Below are 21,395 nucleotides of genomic sequence, written 5' to 3' on the forward strand. Positions count from 1 at the left end.
TTGTGTTGTTAGATGATTTGGCAACATGGTTCATCTAACATTTATGCCAATAAAGAGGATTATTGAAATGAATCAGGGACGAGACAGAGGCACAAAGACAGAACGGTAAAAATGGACAGGGTGAAAAATCACAAAGAAGGGAGAATATATCTATGGATATTCTGTAACTACAGCTGCATGCGAGTCGTATAAACACTGCAGTTTTATGGGTTTGTCTAACATTCACTGCTCATAGCTTGTTTTTTTCCCCACTTAAGTGAAATTTAATTCATTGTCTTATTTTTTATTCTGCCAGCACACACGCTTTTATCTGCCAGCTGTGTGGAAACAATTATTTGATAAGTCCGACTGAACTTTTTCATTCATCTGAAAGCCAAATCACAATGAAGAAAGTAAACTCTAAAAACTCAGAAAAATAGCTATAACATTACAGCAAATGTGTGGTAGATATTAATCATTTGGTTGTTTTGTACATTTGTAAATGCAAATTTGTCAACTTTCATTAGTACCAAACACCATGTAATGTCATAGAGTAGGTAGAGTAGGTACCCTATGATATCCTTCAAAAACTTATATTCTAAGGTAAATAAGTACAATATGGAAGATATTGATGCCAAATAAATGGATGAGCAGGTTATATAAATAGATAATGTTTATACTGAATGAAAATTACATTGATGTAATCATGCAATCAAAATTAAAGTTTGCAATTTAGCTGCTTTGCTCTCAGTGTCCTGGTATTACTTATGTTGGTTCAAGCAGCAGCTGGTTGTTAAAGATTTTACATTGTTTGATCAGTTGCACTTGGGTCCGACTGATCGAACAATGTAATATATTTTACAGGGAAGGAAAAAACAAAACAAATCTAAAATCAGCACAAAAACTTTATGATTGAGTCTTTGATTCTAGACAGAATGTGGTGATTTCCTGTCACTTCTTCATTGTGCTTTTTTCTGCCAATTCGATAGCCTATATCCAGCTGTTCTACTATGCTAAGGCTGCCAAAAAGCTTTCATGCTATTGTCCAAGTGGCTGCAGCTACTCTTGTGTCTTTCACACTTTTCTTTCAAGTGCTTTAAGTACCATAAACCCATAGTGGTTGACACAGCAAACACAGAAAGCAAAGGATGCATTGTTTAGAAATTTAAAGATACTTTTTGTAATCACCCCGTATAGATTTGAGCTACAACAATTACCACCAGGGGGCAGCATTTTACCAGTGGGTGTGTTAAAATATATTTTTGGATTGGTACTGCTGTTCTTATTTCTTTTTAGCCTTGTCACCTTTTCCTCAAGAAGATTGACCACCAATGTTAACACAAAGACTTACTGACTAGCCTGGTCGACCCATCTCATGGGACAATTTGGTACTAATAATATTATTATGGTATTATAATCTCATTTGATAAAATCCTAAACATTTACATAAATTAATTGTTAACACGAGATCATGGTGGTTGTTTCTTAAAATTCTGTTCATAATAATATAAAACTTAATGAATTAGAAATTCCAGTTTCCAATGGGTAGCTTTAACTTACTCTGTGCTCTTTTGCATGCCAGTGAAATTGATTTTTACACCTTATGTTACATATTATTAATATGACATAAGAGAGAGAGAGAGAGAGAGAGAGAGAGAGAGAGTCAGGTGGATCAGTGGAGAGAGCAAGAGAGAGAATGGCAAGGTAGAGCGACATAGAGTCAGCAGAGGGAGTGGAAGAGAGAGAGAAAGTCGCCATTACTGCCTGGCTGTGCTGCTGAGAGGGGAGGGAGCATACAGAGCCAGGTTTCGGCTTTCAACGCATACCACACTAACAGCACCAAAATACACTAAAATACGGGCTAACCGGGCTTGTAGGACTACAGTGGACTACACCTTCAACTAAACCTGACTTCGGATTTTGGGGAAGCCGCCAGTGACCACGGATTGTGGATTGTGAAAAGAGTTTTGATTGCCTTTTAATGTGGGAATGCTTTCTCCTCTTCTCCGTGGTATGTGGATCTGGGAGCGACCATGTTATTAGGTGGGTAGGGGAATGTATTTGGACTGGGATTGGTACTTCATTAGCTAAACTAGCACTCCTTTTTTGTGGGTGAAGGGTGCCCGTACCACTGCGCCATCCCGAGTCAAAAGAACCTGGGATGGGGACGTGAGTCGGGCTTGTTAAATCAGCCAAGGTTGTAATTTTAACAAGTCTTCCCAATGAGGCTGTTGCTAACATTAGCCACTAGCTAACTCATCCTCCTGGCATGCTAGGCTAACAGTGTTCGGCTAATGCTAGCTTGTAGGATTGGGAAAGGTGGGTTTTTCCTCTCCTGGAGGAGTATCAGGGCCAAGGCAGGCCGAGCCGGGTATCGCCTTTTCTCTCTAGGGTAGATTCATAACCGCCCTATCAGTTCCCGGGGCTCCCAGCATTAGCCTCGAAGGATTGACGCATTAACTTAATATAAAGGTCTGCTGGTTTTAATTCCAGCATAACTAATTCACGTTAACTCCTCTAACTCACTCTCACTCCTCTTTTCTAGACTACTTTGATGTTTTATGTGATACCCACCCGTTTTCAGTTGGCTTTATAACACTGTTACACATATGTTAAAGCAGAAAATTTGAAGTAATCACGGAATAGGAAAAAAAATCGCAGCTGTCGTCTGAGTTTATAGCCTTCACGCCCGCCTCGCATTAATAGGTCGTTTAATTGTTTTTGAGTGCTTTTGGAAGTTGCTGGATTTTCTGCGTTAATATCCTGCTAACGTTAGCTCGGGGGGACGGAGGGCTGAGTGGAGGGTCACATCCAGGAGTGCCGCTGGGCAGATTATTGAATTTTCCCGACATTAACGAGGGTGTGTTTACACATACACACCCTTAACGTCTCAGCGGTGCTGAAGAGTTGTAACCACATATGTCATTAGGTGCTTTTTAACGCCTTTCCCCCCCTTCGGTGCCTCACAATACGCAGGCAGGTCAGTGGGTTTGTCCTGCTGCAGCAGCTCTGCATGCCATTTGCATCGACTCAGGCTGCTGCTGCTCCCTTTGCCCCTTTCCCAAACTCTCATTAAAGGGGTAGTCCGGCTTTTATCCAAGACCCCATCATAATGCTTCCTCCCGCGACCTTTTGCAGACCTCGCTGCAAAAAAACTGCCCTAATGCTGAGTTACAGAGATTTTTTTTTTTTTTAAAAAGCATCAGTTATTAGTGGGACCCATTTGTGTTGAAAATGGCAATTAGGTTCTTTGTTGTTTCCACTTAGAATGTGCTATAAAACCATAAGGGTTCACTAAATGATGTGATGGGGCTCTTATGTCCATCATTGTCATCAGTGTTTAGGGCTTTTCTCTTCAGCTTTTTCTCCTAAATGGCCTGTTTGGAGAAAAGCTAACGATCCGGTTATTAACAATGGTCTGAAAAGTCGAATAAATCCTAGTCTTTCCTTATAGGATATCAAAATAATATATGTATTGTGTCATAGTGTAAAACCTGTAGGGATTTGGTAGAAAGAATGGTAAGGTGGAGTTCCCATCTTTATCATTTTAACATTTCTTTTTCTGTTAGAATTGATATTCATGGATAGGCAAGTCTGGAAGGGTTTGCAGTTTTGTCTGCATTGCTCCCAGAAAAAATGGATATTAGTATTGGCATTATGCTAATATACTGGCAAATATTCATAGCTAGCATTGGCTTATACAGACTGCATAAAGGCACTGGCACTGACAAGCCCTGCGAGTGATGACAGGGGTGATTGTGTCAGTTGGCCTATAAACTGTTGTTCTTACATCATTCATACCCCCAGGGAGGGGGAAGTCAGATAAGTGACGCCCAGTTTCAGGTCTGGACCTGACTTTGGAAGAGGGTGACACAGTTTTTAAAAAATGAGTGTCTTACAAGGAAGGCACTTTACGGGAAACACCACTGCAAACTCTGACACTTGGAGTCAAATTTTTAAATTTTGATCAGTGTCACAGTAACGAGTTTCCTTTTGATAGTGATTATTTCTGGACGTGGTAGATCATTTGTAGCATTCTGTGGTGGATGTTATGCGGCTAATAAATTGGTGCTTTATATCAACTGTAGTTCTTCTGATGATGGCAGATGATGAATGGTTTTAAAAAGTTGAAATTCAGAAATTCTGGGAGTTAGGCCGTAGCAGTAAACTAGTCCTTAGTGTGGAGGACAAGATTTAATACTTCGGGGAGTCAGTTCCTCCTCTAACAGAGAGCTCACGCTACCTTTTAGGAAGTGGTTTCTGTTTTGCTTCTGAGTTCTGATTCTTCACTTCTTGTGGGAGGAGAGCTGTCTGTACCCAAGTCAGTAGAAACCAGTTGTGCCTCATTTTAAATGATTGGCACACCCCTCTCTGGTATAGCACCACAGACTTAGGATGAAATAATAATACTAAATAAATAAATAAAGCAATAAAAAGTTTATTTCTACTGACAAATTCCAGCCAGTGTAGCTTGAAAAGGTTTATCATCATTGGCAGTGTGTTCCGCTGTGTTTCAGGGCTTAACAGCATTTAGTCATCTCTAAAACCAGCTTGCCAAGTGATACCTTAATCCCCCCCCTGCAGCCTCACAGTGAATGGACTAATCATGATGCACAAGGCTACTTTTAGCTATTAGTGCAGCATAAATGCAGTTTAGGCTCTAGTGTTGGCTGTTTGCAATAATAAAACCATCACCCGCCCTTCTGGTTGTCTTCAGTGTGAAGCTAATTGCCCATCACTGCCACTGTTCCTCGTGTGTGGCACTTATTCATTCATATTGACCTTGTGGATTGACAACTTTGATATCATCTGAAATTAATGCAAAGCAGATGCTGGAATTTGGGTGACAGATCTCAAACACTGAGGTTTGGATAAATATCGTGCCAGGAATGTAGCATTGCAGTGATTAATTTTCAAAACCATGTGAGTAGATTTTGCAGTTTGTAACTGATTGTTTAAGTTAGTAACCAGGTGAGGATTCCATATGTATTCCTGGGTGGAGTGTCATCAGTGAGTAGAGGGCCTTAGTTTGATGTTTATTGTCATTTCTATATTTAGGCTTGTTTTGGCTGCTGGCTGAAATAGGGAGGCAAACTGGATATAGTCTATTATCAGTCAGTTAATGTGGCACTAAAAGCAGGATCAGCAATCAGTCAGAAAGACAGGACAAAAATACGTATAATGCTTCTGCCTTCAAAATATCTCTAAGCTCATATATACTTCTATCTGACTGCTACTACAGTCAGGTGTGGCACAGTAGCTGTTTTAGCATATAGTACATAGGTTTGTAAACCTGACAGACCAGCTGGGTGGTTTTGAGATATATAGATCATGCAGTTTAAAGCACATTTTCTGTCAGTAAGCCAGTTTCTTCCTGCTTATGCTTAAGTTTGGTTTGTAAGTTAGGTTTGGTTTGTAGTCTATCCAGACAGGTTTCTTGGAAGGTGAGCCTTTTAAAAAAAATTTTATCATTCGACATGAGCCAGTTACAGCCATGTCCCCTCCTTATTTTTAAATCAAGTCCTTCTTTATGTCTTTGTTTCTACTGAGCCCTGTGTACAGTCCCATCCCACAGGTGACATCATCACCTTGGTCTCTGTAAAGAGTCAGGGGAAACCTCATCATTTCATGTCAGCGAACCAGATTTCTGCTCTGGTGCAGTTTCTCAGGCTCAGCATGCCGTCGTTCTGCATGTAGAAATTCCAGCACACGCAGGCAGATTCACTGACTGATTGCAACTGTTCTGTAAAAACAACAGTGACTCAAATTGTCTCTGCAGCTATCACTTATCAGCCTCGGGTTAGGTCATGGAAGGTTTCAGCTGTATTTGACCGTGTTAATTTAGATAATATTTACAGAAAGATTGCCCGATCAATCACATGTAGGCATTTTCTGTTTATTCAATCAGGAATTGCTGATTACCCTGATTGTCGAGAGTGAAATGTTTAGTTTCACTTGCTTGTTAATGCTACTAGTCAAATAGTCAACAGTGATAATCAGGATTAATAGTCAGAACCGGAATGTCAGGCAAAATCTATTATGACAACAGCAAGCAAAGTAATCAGGATTATACATTTACTCTTAATTAGGCAAGGCTGGTTTGTGCTGGTAATGGTAACAAATCTCAGAACTGATTTATTTTCTGTTTCTTTCTCAGAGTAAAGCAAATCATTTCTAGGTCAGTGGCTATCAAAGGGCTGGAGTTGCATGCCATTTTTATTCTGCCTCGACACAAATTGGTTGAAAGCGCTTATTTTTCTCAGCAATGGGAAGAGTGACATTGCTGAGCCCTCCGTGACTGTACTACTCTCCCTCTCTTATATAAATGTTACTGTCACACTTTGGTTGTTGTCTTCCTAGAATGCCATTTTGATATTGCAGATGTGATAACAAAGTTTTCCCTTTTTCACTTTCAAAATTGTAGTAGGCCTTTGCATCACATTTTTACATTATAAACCTATTGTAGTAGGGTTTTAAAACCAGTGTAGTTTATTATTTATACATGAAAGGGCTGAGTAAAACCTCATCAAACCCACGAGTGAGTTTTTTTTCCCTATTCAGATATGATAAAGTGTATTTTACCTAATTTTTTGTTAACACAATCTAATTTTAGATTAACATGCATGAGTTTCTTTTGTTGCTTCACAATTTACATGTGTCCATGTGTGTTCTACAGCATGATGTAGACAAAAAGAAGCTGATTATATTATTTGTAATAAGTAAAACAAAAAACTGAAAATGTGGATTTGTTTGATTTGCTTGTATCTTTTCCTAATTTTGAATTCCATATCTTGCAGGCAGGTGATAAAAGGAGCCGTGGGCTGCTCTATCCCAGCTTGAATAAGATCCAGGATAGAAACGGAGATATATACGGAGAAGAGCATTCACTGGAACCAGGGAAAATGAAAATGAAGGCATCTCTGTATCACTGACAAGCAGACCTGGGATGATATCATGACCTTTTCTTCCTGAGAGTAACTAGTTTAGCAATGAGTGGGGGGATATAATGGCCAAGAACAAGGATGCACGCCCCCCGACATTCGCCGTCAGCGTCGTTGGCCTCTCGGGGACGGAGAAAGAGAAGGGAAATTGTGGCGTGGGTAAGTCCTGCCTATGCAACCGATATGTGCGTCCAGATGCAGACAACTACTACTCAGAGCACACCTCAGTGCTCAGCACAATAGACTTTGGTGGTCGTGTAGTTAACAATGACCACTTCTTGTACTGGGGAGAGGTGTCGCATCGAGGGGATGAGGGATTGGACTATAAAATCCAAGTCATTGAACAAACGGAGTTCATCGATGACCAGACATTTCTTCCGCATCGGAGTACGAACTTGCAGCCATACACAAAACGGGCAGCAGCAACCAAGCTCCAGTCAGCAGAGAAGCTTATGTACATCTGCACAGACCAGCTGGGCTTGGAGCAGGACTTTGATCAGAAGCAGATGCCTGATGGGAAGCTAAACATCGATGCCTTTGTGTTGTGCATTGATGTTAGTAAGGGTTGCAACAGGAAGTTTGATGACCAAATGAAATTTGTCAATAGCCTTTACTCTCAAATTGTCAAGTCAAAGAAGCCTATTGTTGTTGCTGCCACGAAATGTGATGAGTGTGTAGATCAGTACCTGAGGGACCTGCAGGGCTTTGTTGCCAGTAAGAAGAACTTGATGCTAATTGAAACGTCAGCACGCTCCAATGTCAACATAGAGCTTTGCTTCAACGCCCTAATCCAGCAGCTGGATAAAACAAGAGGGAAGCCAAAAACTGTGCCATACCTGGAGGCCTATAAAATCCAACGTCAGCTTGTTGCCTCAGCAACAGATAGATTTGAGAAATTGATGGTACACTCAGTGAGAGATTATCACACCACGTGGAAAACTGTGATGAATAATCTAAAGGGGCAATCTGACTATCATGAGTTCATTACCTTGGAGGGCACCAAGAAGGCCCGCAACATGTTCACAAAGCACATTGCACAACTGAAACAGGAGCACATTAAGAGGAGAAGGGAGGAGTACCTGACGACGCTACCGAAAACCCTTAACAACATCCTCAATAACCTGGACGAGATTGAACACCTTTCATGGCCCGAGGCACAGAGTGTGATCCGGAACAGGTCTGATTTCCAGTACTGGTTTGTGATACTGGAAAATACACCGTGGGACGAGACAGATCACATTGATAACAGTGACCGTAGGATACCTTTTGACCTTCTCGATACACCGGACGGTGAGAGAATTTACCATAATCACGTCCAGCACCTTCTGTCTGAGAAGAGGAGGGGGGAAATGAAAGAGAGGTTCAAGAAGACTTTGGAGAGGGTTCATTTTATCACTCCGGGGCAGCCTTGGGAGGAAGTCATGTGCTTTGTCATGGAGGATGAGGCCTACAAGTACATCACGGAATCAGATAGGAGGGATGTTTACTGTAGGCACCAGCAGGAAATAGTTGAAAGGGCTAAAGAGGATTTTCAGGAAATGCTTTTTGAGCACGCCGAGTTATTCTATGACTTGGACCTGAATGCAACCCCCAGCTGTGACAAGATGAGTGAAATTCACAGTGTGCTGAATGAGGAGCCCAGATACAGAGCACTGCAGAAACTTGCCCCAGATAGAGAGTCGCTCCTCCTCAAACACATTGGGTTTGTTTATCATCCCACTAAGGAGACATGCCTGAGCGGGCAGAACTGTGTGGATCTGAAAGTAGAACAAGTTTTAGCAAACAGGCTGGTACAGCTCGACCACGGACGCTCTAATCTTTACTATAACAGTGCCAACATCGATAAAATAAACCTCTGCCTCCTGGGAAAGGAGGGTCTCTCACAGGACCTAGCCAATGAGATCCGAGCTCAGTCTACAGACGATGAATACACTCTAGATGGTAAAATCTATGAACTGGAGCTTCTTCCTGTGGACGTCAACTCCACTTTGCTCTTCAGCCACACTTGGGTCACCACTTTTAAGCCACACGGCTGCTTTTGTGTGTTCAACTCAATAGAGTCGCTTAACTCTATTGGCGATTGTATAGGCAGGATAAGGGCGGAGATAGCACAGAGTCGGCGAGATAGATTTGCTCAGCCACTCCCTTTTATTCTCATCCTGGCAAATCAGAGAGATAGTGTTTGTAAAAACATACCTATCTTAAGGCACCAGGGTCAGCAGCTGGCAAACAAATTGCAGTGCACCTTTGTTGACATCCCCTCCGGAGCCTTTCCTCGCAAATTCACTGAGTTCCAAATTAAGCAGGGTCTCAGAGCAGTGCTGGAGGGGCTAAAGCATAGCTTTGAGGTCTTGGCCCCACTGCCATGTATCAAAGACATGTCAGAGATGGACCTTAGAATAGTCATGTGCGCCATGTGCTGGGATCCCTTCAGCGTTGACCTCATCCTCTCGCCCTTTCTAGACTCACATTGCTGTAGCGCTGGACAACCTGGTCAGAGCAATACACTGATACTGGATAAGATCATAGGGGACAGCAGGAGGAGGATCCAGGTCACCGTCCTCTCCTACCACTCTGCCATTGGTGTCCGTAAAGATGAACTAGTGCATGGCTACATTTTGGTCTACTCTGCCAAACGCAAAGCTTCTATGGCGACCCTGCGAGCCTTCCTGGCGGAAGTCCAGGATGTAATCCCCGTGCAGATGGTGGCAATCACAGACAGTCAGGCGGATTTCTTTGAGAATGATGCCATCAAGGAGTTGATGACCGAGGGGGAGCACATTGCCACAGAGATTGCTGCCAAGTTTACGGCCCTCTACTCGCTGTCTCAGTATCATCGGCAGACCGAGGTTTTCACCCCTTTTTTCAATGAAGTGCTGGAGAAGAAACCCAACATTGAGAGTTCTTTCCTGTTTGACAGCTCGTCACGTGAGTGCACCACAGGAGCCAGTGAAGATGTCTTCCCCACCTCTCCCCATAGCCACTCCCCAGCTTACAACACTTACTACCCAGAGTCCGACGATGATAATGAGGCCCCCCCACCTTATAGTCCAATAGGCGATGATGTTCAGCTTCTCCCCACACCCAGTGAGCGGGCTAAATACAGGATCGACCTCGAGGGGAATGAGTACCCAGTCCATAGCACACCTGTCGGAGACCATGAACGCAACCACAAAGTGCCTCCACCCGTCCGGCCCAAACCAGTTCTCCCCAGGCCTAATGTTAAAAAGCTGGACCCCAACCTGCTCAAAACCATTGAGGCTGGTATGCGAAGTAATCGAAGAATGCCACGTGCCCCAGTGATGCACACTGAAGATGTGGAGCCATCAGACAACTATGCAGACCCTGTGGACACCCTGCTCAGACCCAGGGGCTTCCACAATGACGACATATATGCTGTGCCTGAAGACGCACACAACCGCCTGATCAAAATAAAGAACTCTTTTGGTGGGTTACACATTCTCCACGGAGGAGGAGAGGAAGAGAATGGGTTTGATCGGAAATCCCAGGCTGCAAGGCGGCCATCAAAATATAAAGATCGTTCAAAAATCCTTTTCAGCAAGACGAAAGCCTACCAAAGACGATTCCACTCGGACAGTGATGGGGAGGAGACTGGCCCAGCCACTCAGAAAAAGAAAAACAGAAGAGCCCATCGGGGCAGCGAGGAGGACCCGCTGCTCTCTCCCGTCGACCCTTGGAAAGGTGGGATTGATAATCCTGCAATCACCTCCGACCCAGAGCAGGAGGACAAGAAGTTGAAAAAGAAGAAGACGCCCAAGACGCCAAAAGAATCCAAGAAGGTGAGACTTGTTTGTCATGACAGATTGACTTTTGAAGAATCACATTTATTTATTTATGTTTTTAGAAAATAAGATGCTTTGAAAATGCTTTACAGAACAGAAAGGTCAAACAAAAGATTTTTTTTCTGTCTGAGAATGAGTGAAATAACACTTTATTGCACTAAATATGGGAGCGAGCGAGAGACTGATATAGTGCATGGGTAAATGAGCACAGAAAAGACTGCATATAGTAGGGGGTGAGCAGATGTGTGTGGGTGTGAGCGAATTTTGTTGGCCTGAGACTCATCTGGAGAACAAACTAATTTGATAATTTATTGATTGGCCCCATTGCTAAAGTAGTTTATGAGCCTCTACACCTTGCAGGCCCTAGACAAGCAATAAAGGTGCTTGATAAAAGACACGCTGTTAAAGACAGTTGGTGTCTGTATAATTTCAGAGCAAAGACTGTGTCTTTGACAGCTCTTTAAAGGCTCGTCTGAAGCTTCTGACGACATCCAGACATGGTGTGTTTCATAGAGCCAAGAAGAAAATGCTTTGTGCACATTATTACTGTTAGAGCAACATTTTATTGTGGTGAAAAGCTGAAAAATTAAAAATCACGCATGCACAAATCAAACAGCCGTGTTTAAAATGAAGCTAAAAGCATGCATTAGTATGCAATGCATGCTCACGCCCACACATGAACATACTTCAGTATATAAATTCCTAGCTAATTACTTACAGGTATAGCGCTATTTGTGATATATTACAGACGGGAAATGGAGGTACTTGTTAATGTCATTTTCTGTTCCAAAGTAAATTTTAGGTGCTCAGAGTGGATACTTAATAATTATTCTGCAGACATGTTTGAGAACTGTTAAAACAAACATTGTCATTTAAAAAAAATTCTTAAGCAGGGACATCTGCTTTTGATTGAAGATGTTTGTAGTCTCGAAAAGAAGGCAACTGGACTTGTTTAGGGTTTTTTTGAAGATGTTTCGCCTCTCTTCCCAAGGGACTTCTTCATTTTTAGAACATCTAATGGAGAGTTCCAATAAACCCCTAGTGGGGGCTGTCCTCCACAAGTTAAACAGCATAGTGTATGTGGTGCAGTGCAGTGAGGAGTGCTCAGACAACTACATATGAGAGACCAAACAGCCACTCCACAAACACATAGCACATCATAGGAGAGCCACCTCAACAGAACAGCTGTACACGTGTGCTTAAAGGAGAAAGAACACACTTTTGAGGATGCCAGTGTTCACTTTTTGAATAGAGAAAACAGATGGTTTGAAAGAGGAGCAAAGGTGGAAATCTACACCTACTTTGAGCGACCATCACTGAACAGAGGTGGTGGCTATCAACCATCTACAGTGCAGTCCTGCAATGCCTTCCCCTGTGTTGCAACCCCCATTCACACCTTGCCCAGGTGACCTCAGTGACTCACTTGATTGTGGGGTAGGGCAATGTCTCACAGTGGTTTCACCTGTTGGCTGATAACTTGAATGACCCACACCTTTTTTTTTTACACCTTGGAAACAAAAACGTCTTGAAACATCTTCAAAAAAACCTAAAGAAGTTGAGGGTTTTTTTTCAAGCTCTCAAGACTATTTGCACAGACAAAACACATAAAAATGCTTCAGAGCAAGTCAGCAACCATGGAAGCACAGATCAGATAATAAAGTGCAAATCAGTAGAGGAAGAGCCACCGGCGCTACATGGGCATCATAAAAGGGCATTGTTGGAATATTCAAACCACCTTAAATAATCAGAGAGGAGAGCGAAAGCCAGACCAGGAAGTACAAAACGGAAGGTGTTTAGTCGCCGTTCTGGCCAATTAGAGTGAATCTCGAACTGCTGTAGGCATGACAACACTTTGAAGAGCAGAAAAGTGTGGGAAATCAAAGCTAACGTTACACCTTGTTACACATCCCAGCTTCAATCTGAATAACTTGTTTTGTCTGTTGTTTTCATCTTTGGTGTTCTTGTCTTCCTCTACATGCTTTCTCCCACTGGAATGCACTTCATCCCACTAATTTTCTTTCTGATCTATTCCCCGATTACCCTCCTCCTCCTCCACCTTTTCTCCTGTGATAATGTTCTGCCTCCTCTTCACCCTCTCTCCTCCTCCATCTTTGTTCTCCCTGGTGTCTATTTCTCAATTGCCCCTTCATTCCTTTACTGTTTTTTTTATGTCATTCTCCCGTTTTTTTTTCCTACTGTTTATCCATTTTACTCATATATATGTGTATATATATATATATATGTGTGTTTCCATTTTGTTTTTTGCCCCTTGTCTTCAATCTCTTTTTTAAACCTTTTGTTCACTTCTCCATGTTTTCATTTTCCTCTGCTTCCTCTTTTCCTTCCTCTTTTCTTCTGTTGAGTTCCTCCTCTTTTCTCAACTTGCTCTTATTTGTTATCCTCTCTTCTCTCCCGTCATTCCTTCCTCACCCACTACTATTTTTTCTTATTTTATTTTTCATTCAATTATCTTCATACACCCTTTGCTCTTTGCCATCTCATCTCTGTTTTTCTTTTATTTGCTATCTTAGCCGAAATCTTCCAAGCCCCCCAAACCACTGTACCCACCAACTCGAAGAACTTGGGAGAGCAACTACTTTGGCGTTCCCTTGCAGAACCTAGTAACCCCGGATCGCCCCATCCCACTTTTCATTGATAAATGTGTCGACTACATAGAGCGCACAGGTGAGTCATGCGTTTTCTCCATTTTTTCTTCCCTTATTCTCGCCTATAATTCCCTCTGTTCTTTCATTTTCTACCTCTTTTATGTCATTTTGCAATCATATATTTTTTGGGGTGTTTTAGAACTCTTGCAAGGCGTGTGTGTGTTTTTCAGGCACTGATTTCAAATGAGTAATTGAGCAGAATGAAGGATGGAGAGAATAGGCAGAGGGGGAGGTGCAGTGATATATGGTGGGAGGTCAGCCAGCCTGCCAGTCAATACAAGTTAACTTAAACTGAATATGCTTTATTGGCGTGGCATTTGATTTCTTGCCAAAGCGCTGCTGGAATGATTACAAATAAGATGGTGAAAGATTACCGAGATCAAAAAACTGATTAGGGTATGGCAGTGGAGAAATGTACACAAGTACGTGCAATCCATTAATCAGCCTTGCTTAAGAAAGGAGAAAAGAAAATGAGATGTTACCGGTAAGAACATGCACGGATAATTGCAGATGTGAAAAATGTTTGATTGCACAGTGACTGGTAGAGTGTGTTTGGGTTATTAAATTTTTGTTGTGTCTCAAATAATTGGTGTAACAAAAACAAGGTTAAGTATTTGCCGCTGCTGTAATGTGCTGCTTTTCATTATATTTACATATCTTCGTTGAGATTAAGTTAGTTGATTAATAGGGAAGTGGTTATACTCGTTCATCACTACTTAAAATGGTCATTAGGTTCAACTATAAATAGAAATACTCACTCACTGCAGTCAGTCAGCCTCATGGTCAAAGGTTCATTTTGTTCATTTTGAATCAGTGGAAAAGAACTTTTACAAGCCAACTGCTCTCAAAAGCCCCCTTAAAACCTGTCAACTAGCCAATCCCAAAAGTTTGTTGTTACATATGAAGCAGCAGCTTCTAGTGGTGGGCTGATTGATGCAAATATCAATAGTATCAATACCGAGGCTGATATTGTATTGGATCAATACTAGCAGGATAAAATCGATACTTTGTTTCTATCCTCTAAATTCAGTATGCAGATCACTGAATTGTGTTAAATTAATCATTTTTGGGGAAAAAATAAACCTCAAAACATGTTTTATAAAGAATGTGTAAACATCCTTGTATTTAATGTCACATGCGTCTTATTTATAGCCTATAGCACATTTAAACAACAGGAGTTTCCCCAAAGTGCTTTAGAGACAGATACATTTCCATTCAAACTCTCCAGAAAACCCAGTTTCAAAATATATGAACAACTGAAAGGTGTGTTTTGTTGTATTAATTATTGTGGATAGAAAAGGTTACAGTGACTTAGTGGTCATTAAAATGTGTTCAGAATTTACAAACTGGTAATTATTTATTTCATAAGTCATGACACATGGCGCTCCCCTCTACAAGCTGCCTTAATAGGTTAAAAGTATTGGTGTCTGTATCAGCAATACTGGCCGTGTATTTAGTTGGTATTGGATTGATAATAGTATTTGAAGTATCGCGGAGCACTAGCAGCCACTCTTGTAGGAATCGGCCTGTATAAATGAAAGTGTAAAATAAGAAAGGCGACCTGTTTGGACATGTGTAGGTTCAGCTGGTGACACCAGCCCCAGTGCATGCTGTGTATGCGCCTGGCTTCCTTCCCAGCTGTCGGGAAGAAAGCCTCTCCCATAGTTTGGGAGATTCCTCTGTGAAGTCATGGACACATATTTATACAGTCCTTTAAACTCTCTGAACATTTTAAAGGTTTGTGTGCACTGATTGATTACAGCCGGATTGTCCATATTTAGCCTCACAAGGAGTAAGATTTTTCCTGTGCTTTTAAAGCCCTCTTGCAGCTAGCCCAAGTGTGAATCTTCCTTCTGACCACTGAAATTAATATTTCAAACAAGTTTCATGTTTTATAGGTTTGTTGCATTATGTATTTACACATGGGCTAGTACTTTTCCATGTTTAGTGCTTTGAATGAACTGAAAAAGTGAAAGAATGACCTCAAAAAAACTTTCCCCCAAGTAAAAGTCTCTAAATTACTGGGACATCTTCCCTGAAAATGTTTCATCCTAGTTGTTAACCTCAAGCATTCAAGGTCAGTTCTGTTATCAAACTTTGAAGTGTCCTTATCACTGTTATTTTTTCTAATTGCAACCACTTCAGCTAAATAAATGTGGAAACACTCTAGATGTTGACATTAAAGCGGCTTCAGTACATTAAACTGAGAGAACCTTCTTCCACATTTTTCTCCATCTGCAGTCATATGTGTAGCTAATCTATAGTATGTACATTGAAACGAGGTATTTTCCCGGAGGTATTTAAGAGTAATCACTGTGTGTGAAAAAGCCTTTGGTCCTGTTTTGGAGGTAGTGTTTTTATCTGAGCTCTTTTAGGTTCTGCGGCTGTTAATTCCTGTCCTGAAAAATCCCTTCCGAATCTGTTTTGATATTCAGCTGGATCTACATGAGCCTGCCGGTGGATGCCAACCAAATGTAGGATTAATCCAAGGGCTGCTTGTGTGTGCGTGTGAGTGTGTGTGCGTGCAGACTCCTGCCAGCTGACAGTGGTGTGTTGGAGATTTCATGGCCAGTGCTGTGAAACCCTCTAAGTCCAGACGGTCTGTTGGGTGGATTTAACAGCTTTTCCCATCACTCCTTTTTCTGGAATATCGTTTCTTAGCACATACAGCCAGAACATCTTTGTGCCTTTCTTTCTTTCTTTCTTTCTTTCTTTCTTTCTTTCTTTCTTTCTTTCTTTCTTTCTTTCTTTCTTTCTTTCTTTCTTTCTTTCTTTCTTTCTTTATCTAGACAGTTTAAGAGCAATTTTGCAATTCGATGAGACCTTTCAGGTTCTCTCCTTGTTAGAGAGGAGTTTAGGGATTTAGTATGTAGCCTGTTTGCCTCATTAGATGCCTTGGGGTTAAAACATACTGTGTAACTGTTTAGTTTATAGTTGAGAGGGTGGAGTCGTTTGAGAATGACTATGGGTGTTGGCGTAATAGTACAGAGTTAAAAAGACCCTCCTTTATTGCAAAAATGTTTTCATACCCCCTTGTCAGCAATGATCCACCCTGTGAATGTCTGCTTAAGTAAGATTCTGAATGTGTGCCAGCTCCAGAGCTGCTGCTCCATCTGACTCCTGACTCCTGAGCTGACGAGCTCCAAGTGGGAATCATTAAAACATCACTGTGATATTGTGTTATTGTTGGTTTTCCACCAGACACCAGCCACTTTTCACATTAATGGGGGTGAAAGTCTAAAAGTACTCCTCCTGTTTATGGTGGTCCTGTTTTAGTAGTGTTTCATCTACTGGAAAGGAACTTTATTAGGATATTCAGAGTACAAACTAAAGCTATCATACTTGTTTCCATTACACATGTCTCCAGTATATCTAAATTGATGTGTGGTCAGATTGGGCATCCTGTGTACATATTTTTTGATTAAATATTTAGTTATTAGTTACTTTCTTTCTTTTGAAGTCTGTCTAGCAAACATTTTAAAATGGTTAAATGGTTTTCAACTAATAGAGACGTTCAACAGTCTATATTAGTATGTTTCTGTTTGGATTAAAAAACAGTACTGTTTTCCCTCTTGTTTTTTCTTTTTCTCTCAAAAAAACCCCCGGAAGTTCAGAATTTCAGAAAAAGAAGTATCTAGTTTTAGAACTAGCAATTTAAAGGTCTCACTGGGCTCTTGGATCTCATGATGGTAGTTTTTTTTCCAGTTGTATTTCTAAATGACTAAATAATGAACCGACCAACCACAAAGTAGCACTGGTAACTATTATATACATTCTCTGTCATTATGCTTTAGTTATCTGAGACTTGGTTTCACGGTCCAAAATTTAAAGATATTTAATTTACCACCTTAGGAGATGTCTGTCATTAAAAAAAACAAAACAAAATTTACTTTTGCTCATATACAAATGAACTCATGGCCTCTACAGAAAATTACTCAATCAATCAATCTAGACCCAACATGTTCATGGATAACCGTTACACACCAAGGACAGTCACTTTCTGTTTTTGGGTTCTAGCATGGAGGATGGAGCTGTACTCTCTTTGGGGGTGGGGGTGACTGCTGGATGGCTGAGTTTAACTACATGTAATAAGCTGCCAGGCAAGAGGCACAGAGGCAGAGAGGTGATGATGGCTATTTGTGGTGCCTGTGGTTTCAGACCAGAACGTGTGAGTGGAAAAGCTGTGACTTTGTGTGTCTGTGAAAGACAAAAAAAAAGTGTGTGTGAGACAGAGCGTGGCTGTAAATGTGACTGAAAGTGCGGAGATGTGATTCTGTGGGTGACATTTATTTGGTGGGTTTGTGTAAGCGTTAAGGCTGTATCGCGTGGTTCGTACACGCACTCTATCCGACCTGCTAGATTTAATGCGGATCCTTTTCTGAAGTTTCATGGCATCAGCTCTACATGCTTGTTTTGTAGAAATCATCTAATTAAGTGTGATGTGTCAAAAAGTTTTCTGTGGTAATGTGCAGTGCCAAAGAACTCTTAAAGGAACTCAGATAAAGTGCCTGCATTAAATAAGGATGATGTTTGCTCTGCATTTGCTGCCTCTGTTTCCTGCAAGGAGAGATCTGCTTGTTATCCCTTTTTTGTGTGCTACAGTCACCACATTCTAATAAGAATACAACTGAGAGGCATCCCAAGGGCCCCAGGAACCCATAAAGGTTTTTGGATTCAGAAATAATGAACCAAAGCCTTCAAGGTTTCTGAAGCTTCCTGTATCAGTATGCCATAACGCTCTTAAAGTGAGAATTTAAGCGAAAAACCCTGAGAAGTTTTTACTGGCGTCTCATCCATAATATGTGACTTTATACTATCTATTAAAAGGACAATTTTAAGTATCCTTTACATGTAATTAAAAAAATGCCTAAAAAAGCATTGTCCTTGGCTTAATAAGATCTTAACCCATCTATTGCAACAGATAGTTGACACAATTAGTTCCTGTTTCAGTGACAAATCCTTTTGTTGCTTGTCGCTATCCTATGGTTTTCAAGACTTGAGTTTTTTTACATGATTTTTCTTTAGCTCATAAACTTCAGGGACACATAAGCATGTACTGATGTTCTTCTGTGGGAGGTATGTAATTAAAAAAACAGCATAGAAAGATCTGAAGACAGAATTTATTATAAACATATCAGATGGTATATTTTCCTTTGTCTAATAAGAGCTTTATATTGGCACAGTTTGCTCCAGATAGTTAAGGATTTGGTGATTTTCATTGGTCTATTACAGGATTTGAAACTGTCACCACATGATGTCGCACAGCTGTGATGGCAGAGAGTCTAATCTGTCAACATCCTTAAGGTATAAATCTGCGGTGTTACAATTTTGTTGATGTTGAGACAGTTGTGTTAAATGGAAATGTCTAAAGCCCGTTAAAACATCTTTATAATAGATGTATGGGCTACTCAACACCCAATCCTTTGTCAGCTCTTTGTTTTGTTTGCCGTTAGCTGACAACAAGGCCGCATAATAACGAGAAATAATTAGAAGCAAATAGATGAAAACTGTTAGTTTCCCACTTATAGCTTCACCGTTAACTCAACTGGAAACACTTTGCTGAGATTTTTCTTTATTAGTATTTAATTCATAATCCTTCGTTTTGCAGTTTACCAGCTGTCAGATTTGCCTTCTGAGACCATTCTGGACTCTTCGGCTGTTATCATGCGCATATATTTTTTTGCAAGGCCAACGATCCCAAATTTTGTGTTAGTGAAAATGAAGGAATATTTGTATATGAGAATTTAACTGAAGGCGGGTTTGTTTGTCTGTTTCCAGAAGTGTAAATGTGCTTCTGCCTGGCCGTTCTTTTTTGTGTGCAAGTGTGTGTAGCCTTTGCAGTGCACAAAAAGGTCTTGACCGTACATGTCTCCAAAATGCAGCAGTCAAGGGATCAGGCTTTCAGTTGGCTGCAGTCAGTACGGGGTTTTGCTTATATCTGTAGTCCGTACCCTTTTCAGCATTAAAGCTCTCACTGTTATCCAGAATGACGTACAGTGAGTCTGCAGCCCCCTGAGAAGTTCAGGTCCCGCTAGCATTCAGTAGGGAGGAGGCGTAGGGTCAGAGCTGCAGCGACCTGATAATACACCTGAGAGAAAAGTGCTGTGGAAAAGAAATGAAAGCTGAAACGTTTTAAAGAAGAATGCACAAAATGGGGCTTTTAAAGGAAGGTGAGAATGAATAGTAAGAGGAGAGAGCGTGAGGTACTTCTTAAAAAGTTTACACTCACGCACTCGACAACCCTTCACTGTGGAAGAAGTGAACTCACAGATATTCAGACAGCAGTAGTAGCTTTTGAAAAATGACTGCTTCAGCAACACATGCAGTGCGTCGGGTATCATTCAGCAGAGTCTCAGGCGGCCGAGCGTCTCAGCAGCTTACAGAAGACAGATCTGTTCAAAGAGAGTCACTCGGTCCAGCTGTCCTAGAGGATGACACGAGCACCGCCTTTGAGTTTGACGTCATTCCAGTTAAATTGCACTTTTTAGTGGCATTAAAATGAAGCCATTTTCAAACTTTAAAACAGCTCAATTAAAAGCTACTGCTACCATTTTAACCTCTCTTTTAATAAGCCACCCTGAAACCATTTTACCAATATATACCACAGCGGTCAATAATTAACTCTGAGTACTCGCTGATGCTGGACGCTGATGCAAATCCTTCATATTTTACATGACGACCATGTTGTTTTATAGTGGGCCAGTAAATGTGTAAGCCATACTTTTTTTTCTTCTAATAAACAACATCTCATCATTTGGAAAGTTGTTGTTTATCTACAACTAGAAATCTGTTAAAAGGGTTGGTGAAGGAGATTAAATGAAACACCAGCTTGCATATTTTCTTCTTCCAAAATGCTCTTTGTTCACCTAAAATGCTGACATCTTGGTATTTTAAGATGGCAAAAACACACATGCTCCAGGCTCCAGTGTGCACCAGTTCAAGATGCATGTATTTTCACGTGGTACCAATGAACTGCTGCTTAAATTCTACATTTGGTAAACTTTGCGTTGAATGAAATGGCAGTCAAATGAAATGATCAGGCTTTGTGTGTAGCCCTGAGCTGTTCCTGAAACTTTATATATTTTTTGGGGCTTGAAGCCAAAGCGTAAAAGGCACAATGAGGTCAATTTTTGTTAGGTCTGCTTACATAAAAAACCCCAAAACATCAGTTTGGCCTCGGAGAATAAAACCGTTTGACGAACTGGGTCTCGCAGAAGAAGTCTTTGAGAGATGACAAGCACAAAGCGAGGACACACAGCTCTTTGCCGCTGAACTCGATTAGAGAAGTTTTATTAAATGTTTCCTGCTCCCCAGAGACATGAAATGGTATTTGGCATGAGGGCTGGAGGAAGGAGAGAGAGAGGGAGGCAGAGCAATGATTAAATGGCTTTTTGATGCTGATGCATTTTGAAGTCCCATTGGTTGTTATTTTCCCCAGCACTTAGTATAATGTGAGGAGGGGAAGGATGGAGGAGGGGGCGATGGTTTCTCAGCGCTTCAAAAGAACTTCCATTGGCTATTTGACTTCTTAAAAATGTCACATTTTCTTGCATTTTTTTCGTTTTAGTTTTTCAAAATATATTTTGTTGAATTTTGATGTTATTTATTAAATCAGTCATTCAAATAAACTATTTCTCAATGAGGAACAGTCTTAATTAAGAATATGACATTCATCAACAGCACAATGAATGGGCTAAATTTGCTCTAATAAAAATCTGACAGATTTTTGCCAATTTGACTTGACTATTATAAAAAATAGGTTTAGAGATCGTTTGCAGCGATTAACTGATAAAAAAGCATTGCTTAAAAAAATGTAACAACACATTGAGTATAATTATACAGCCAGAGCAATTTTGTTTCAACAAAAGAAATCCACAATACTTCCACTATAGCACATTTTTCACTTGGAAAGTACATTTTAATCTAACTTTATAACCTTTAATGGTCAGTTAATGACCGCAGACGTCAGCGTGACCTTCGGTGCCTCATTTCTCGTTCCAGACATT

The 21,395-nt window shown here is 40.9% G+C and overlaps 1 protein-coding gene across 2 annotated transcripts in view; it reads left to right on the top strand.

The window, feature by feature from the left end:
- The first annotated feature begins 1,703 nt into the window (after positions 1 to 1,703).
- The window catches only part of arhgap5 (Rho GTPase activating protein 5), a 51,724-nt gene continuing 32,032 nt past the window's right edge, over positions 1,704 to 21,395 (top strand). Inside the window, exons 1-3 of one of the 2 annotated variants that reach the window (XM_031727547.2) lie at positions 1,704 to 2,022; positions 6,777 to 10,720; positions 13,255 to 13,408. In XM_031727547.2, the coding sequence (XP_031583407.2) occupies positions 6,986 to 10,720; positions 13,255 to 13,408 (3,889 nt within the window). In that variant the 5' untranslated portion in view covers positions 1,704 to 2,022; positions 6,777 to 6,985. The remainder of the gene's footprint in view (positions 2,023 to 6,776; positions 10,721 to 13,254; positions 13,409 to 21,395) is intronic. The other variant, XM_039603240.1, reaches the window with a different exon arrangement.

This window comes from Oreochromis aureus, linkage group 19 (genome assembly GCF_013358895.1).
Source record: "Oreochromis aureus strain Israel breed Guangdong linkage group 19, ZZ_aureus, whole genome shotgun sequence".
In the NCBI taxonomy this organism is placed as follows: domain Eukaryota; kingdom Metazoa; phylum Chordata; class Actinopteri; order Cichliformes; family Cichlidae; genus Oreochromis; species Oreochromis aureus.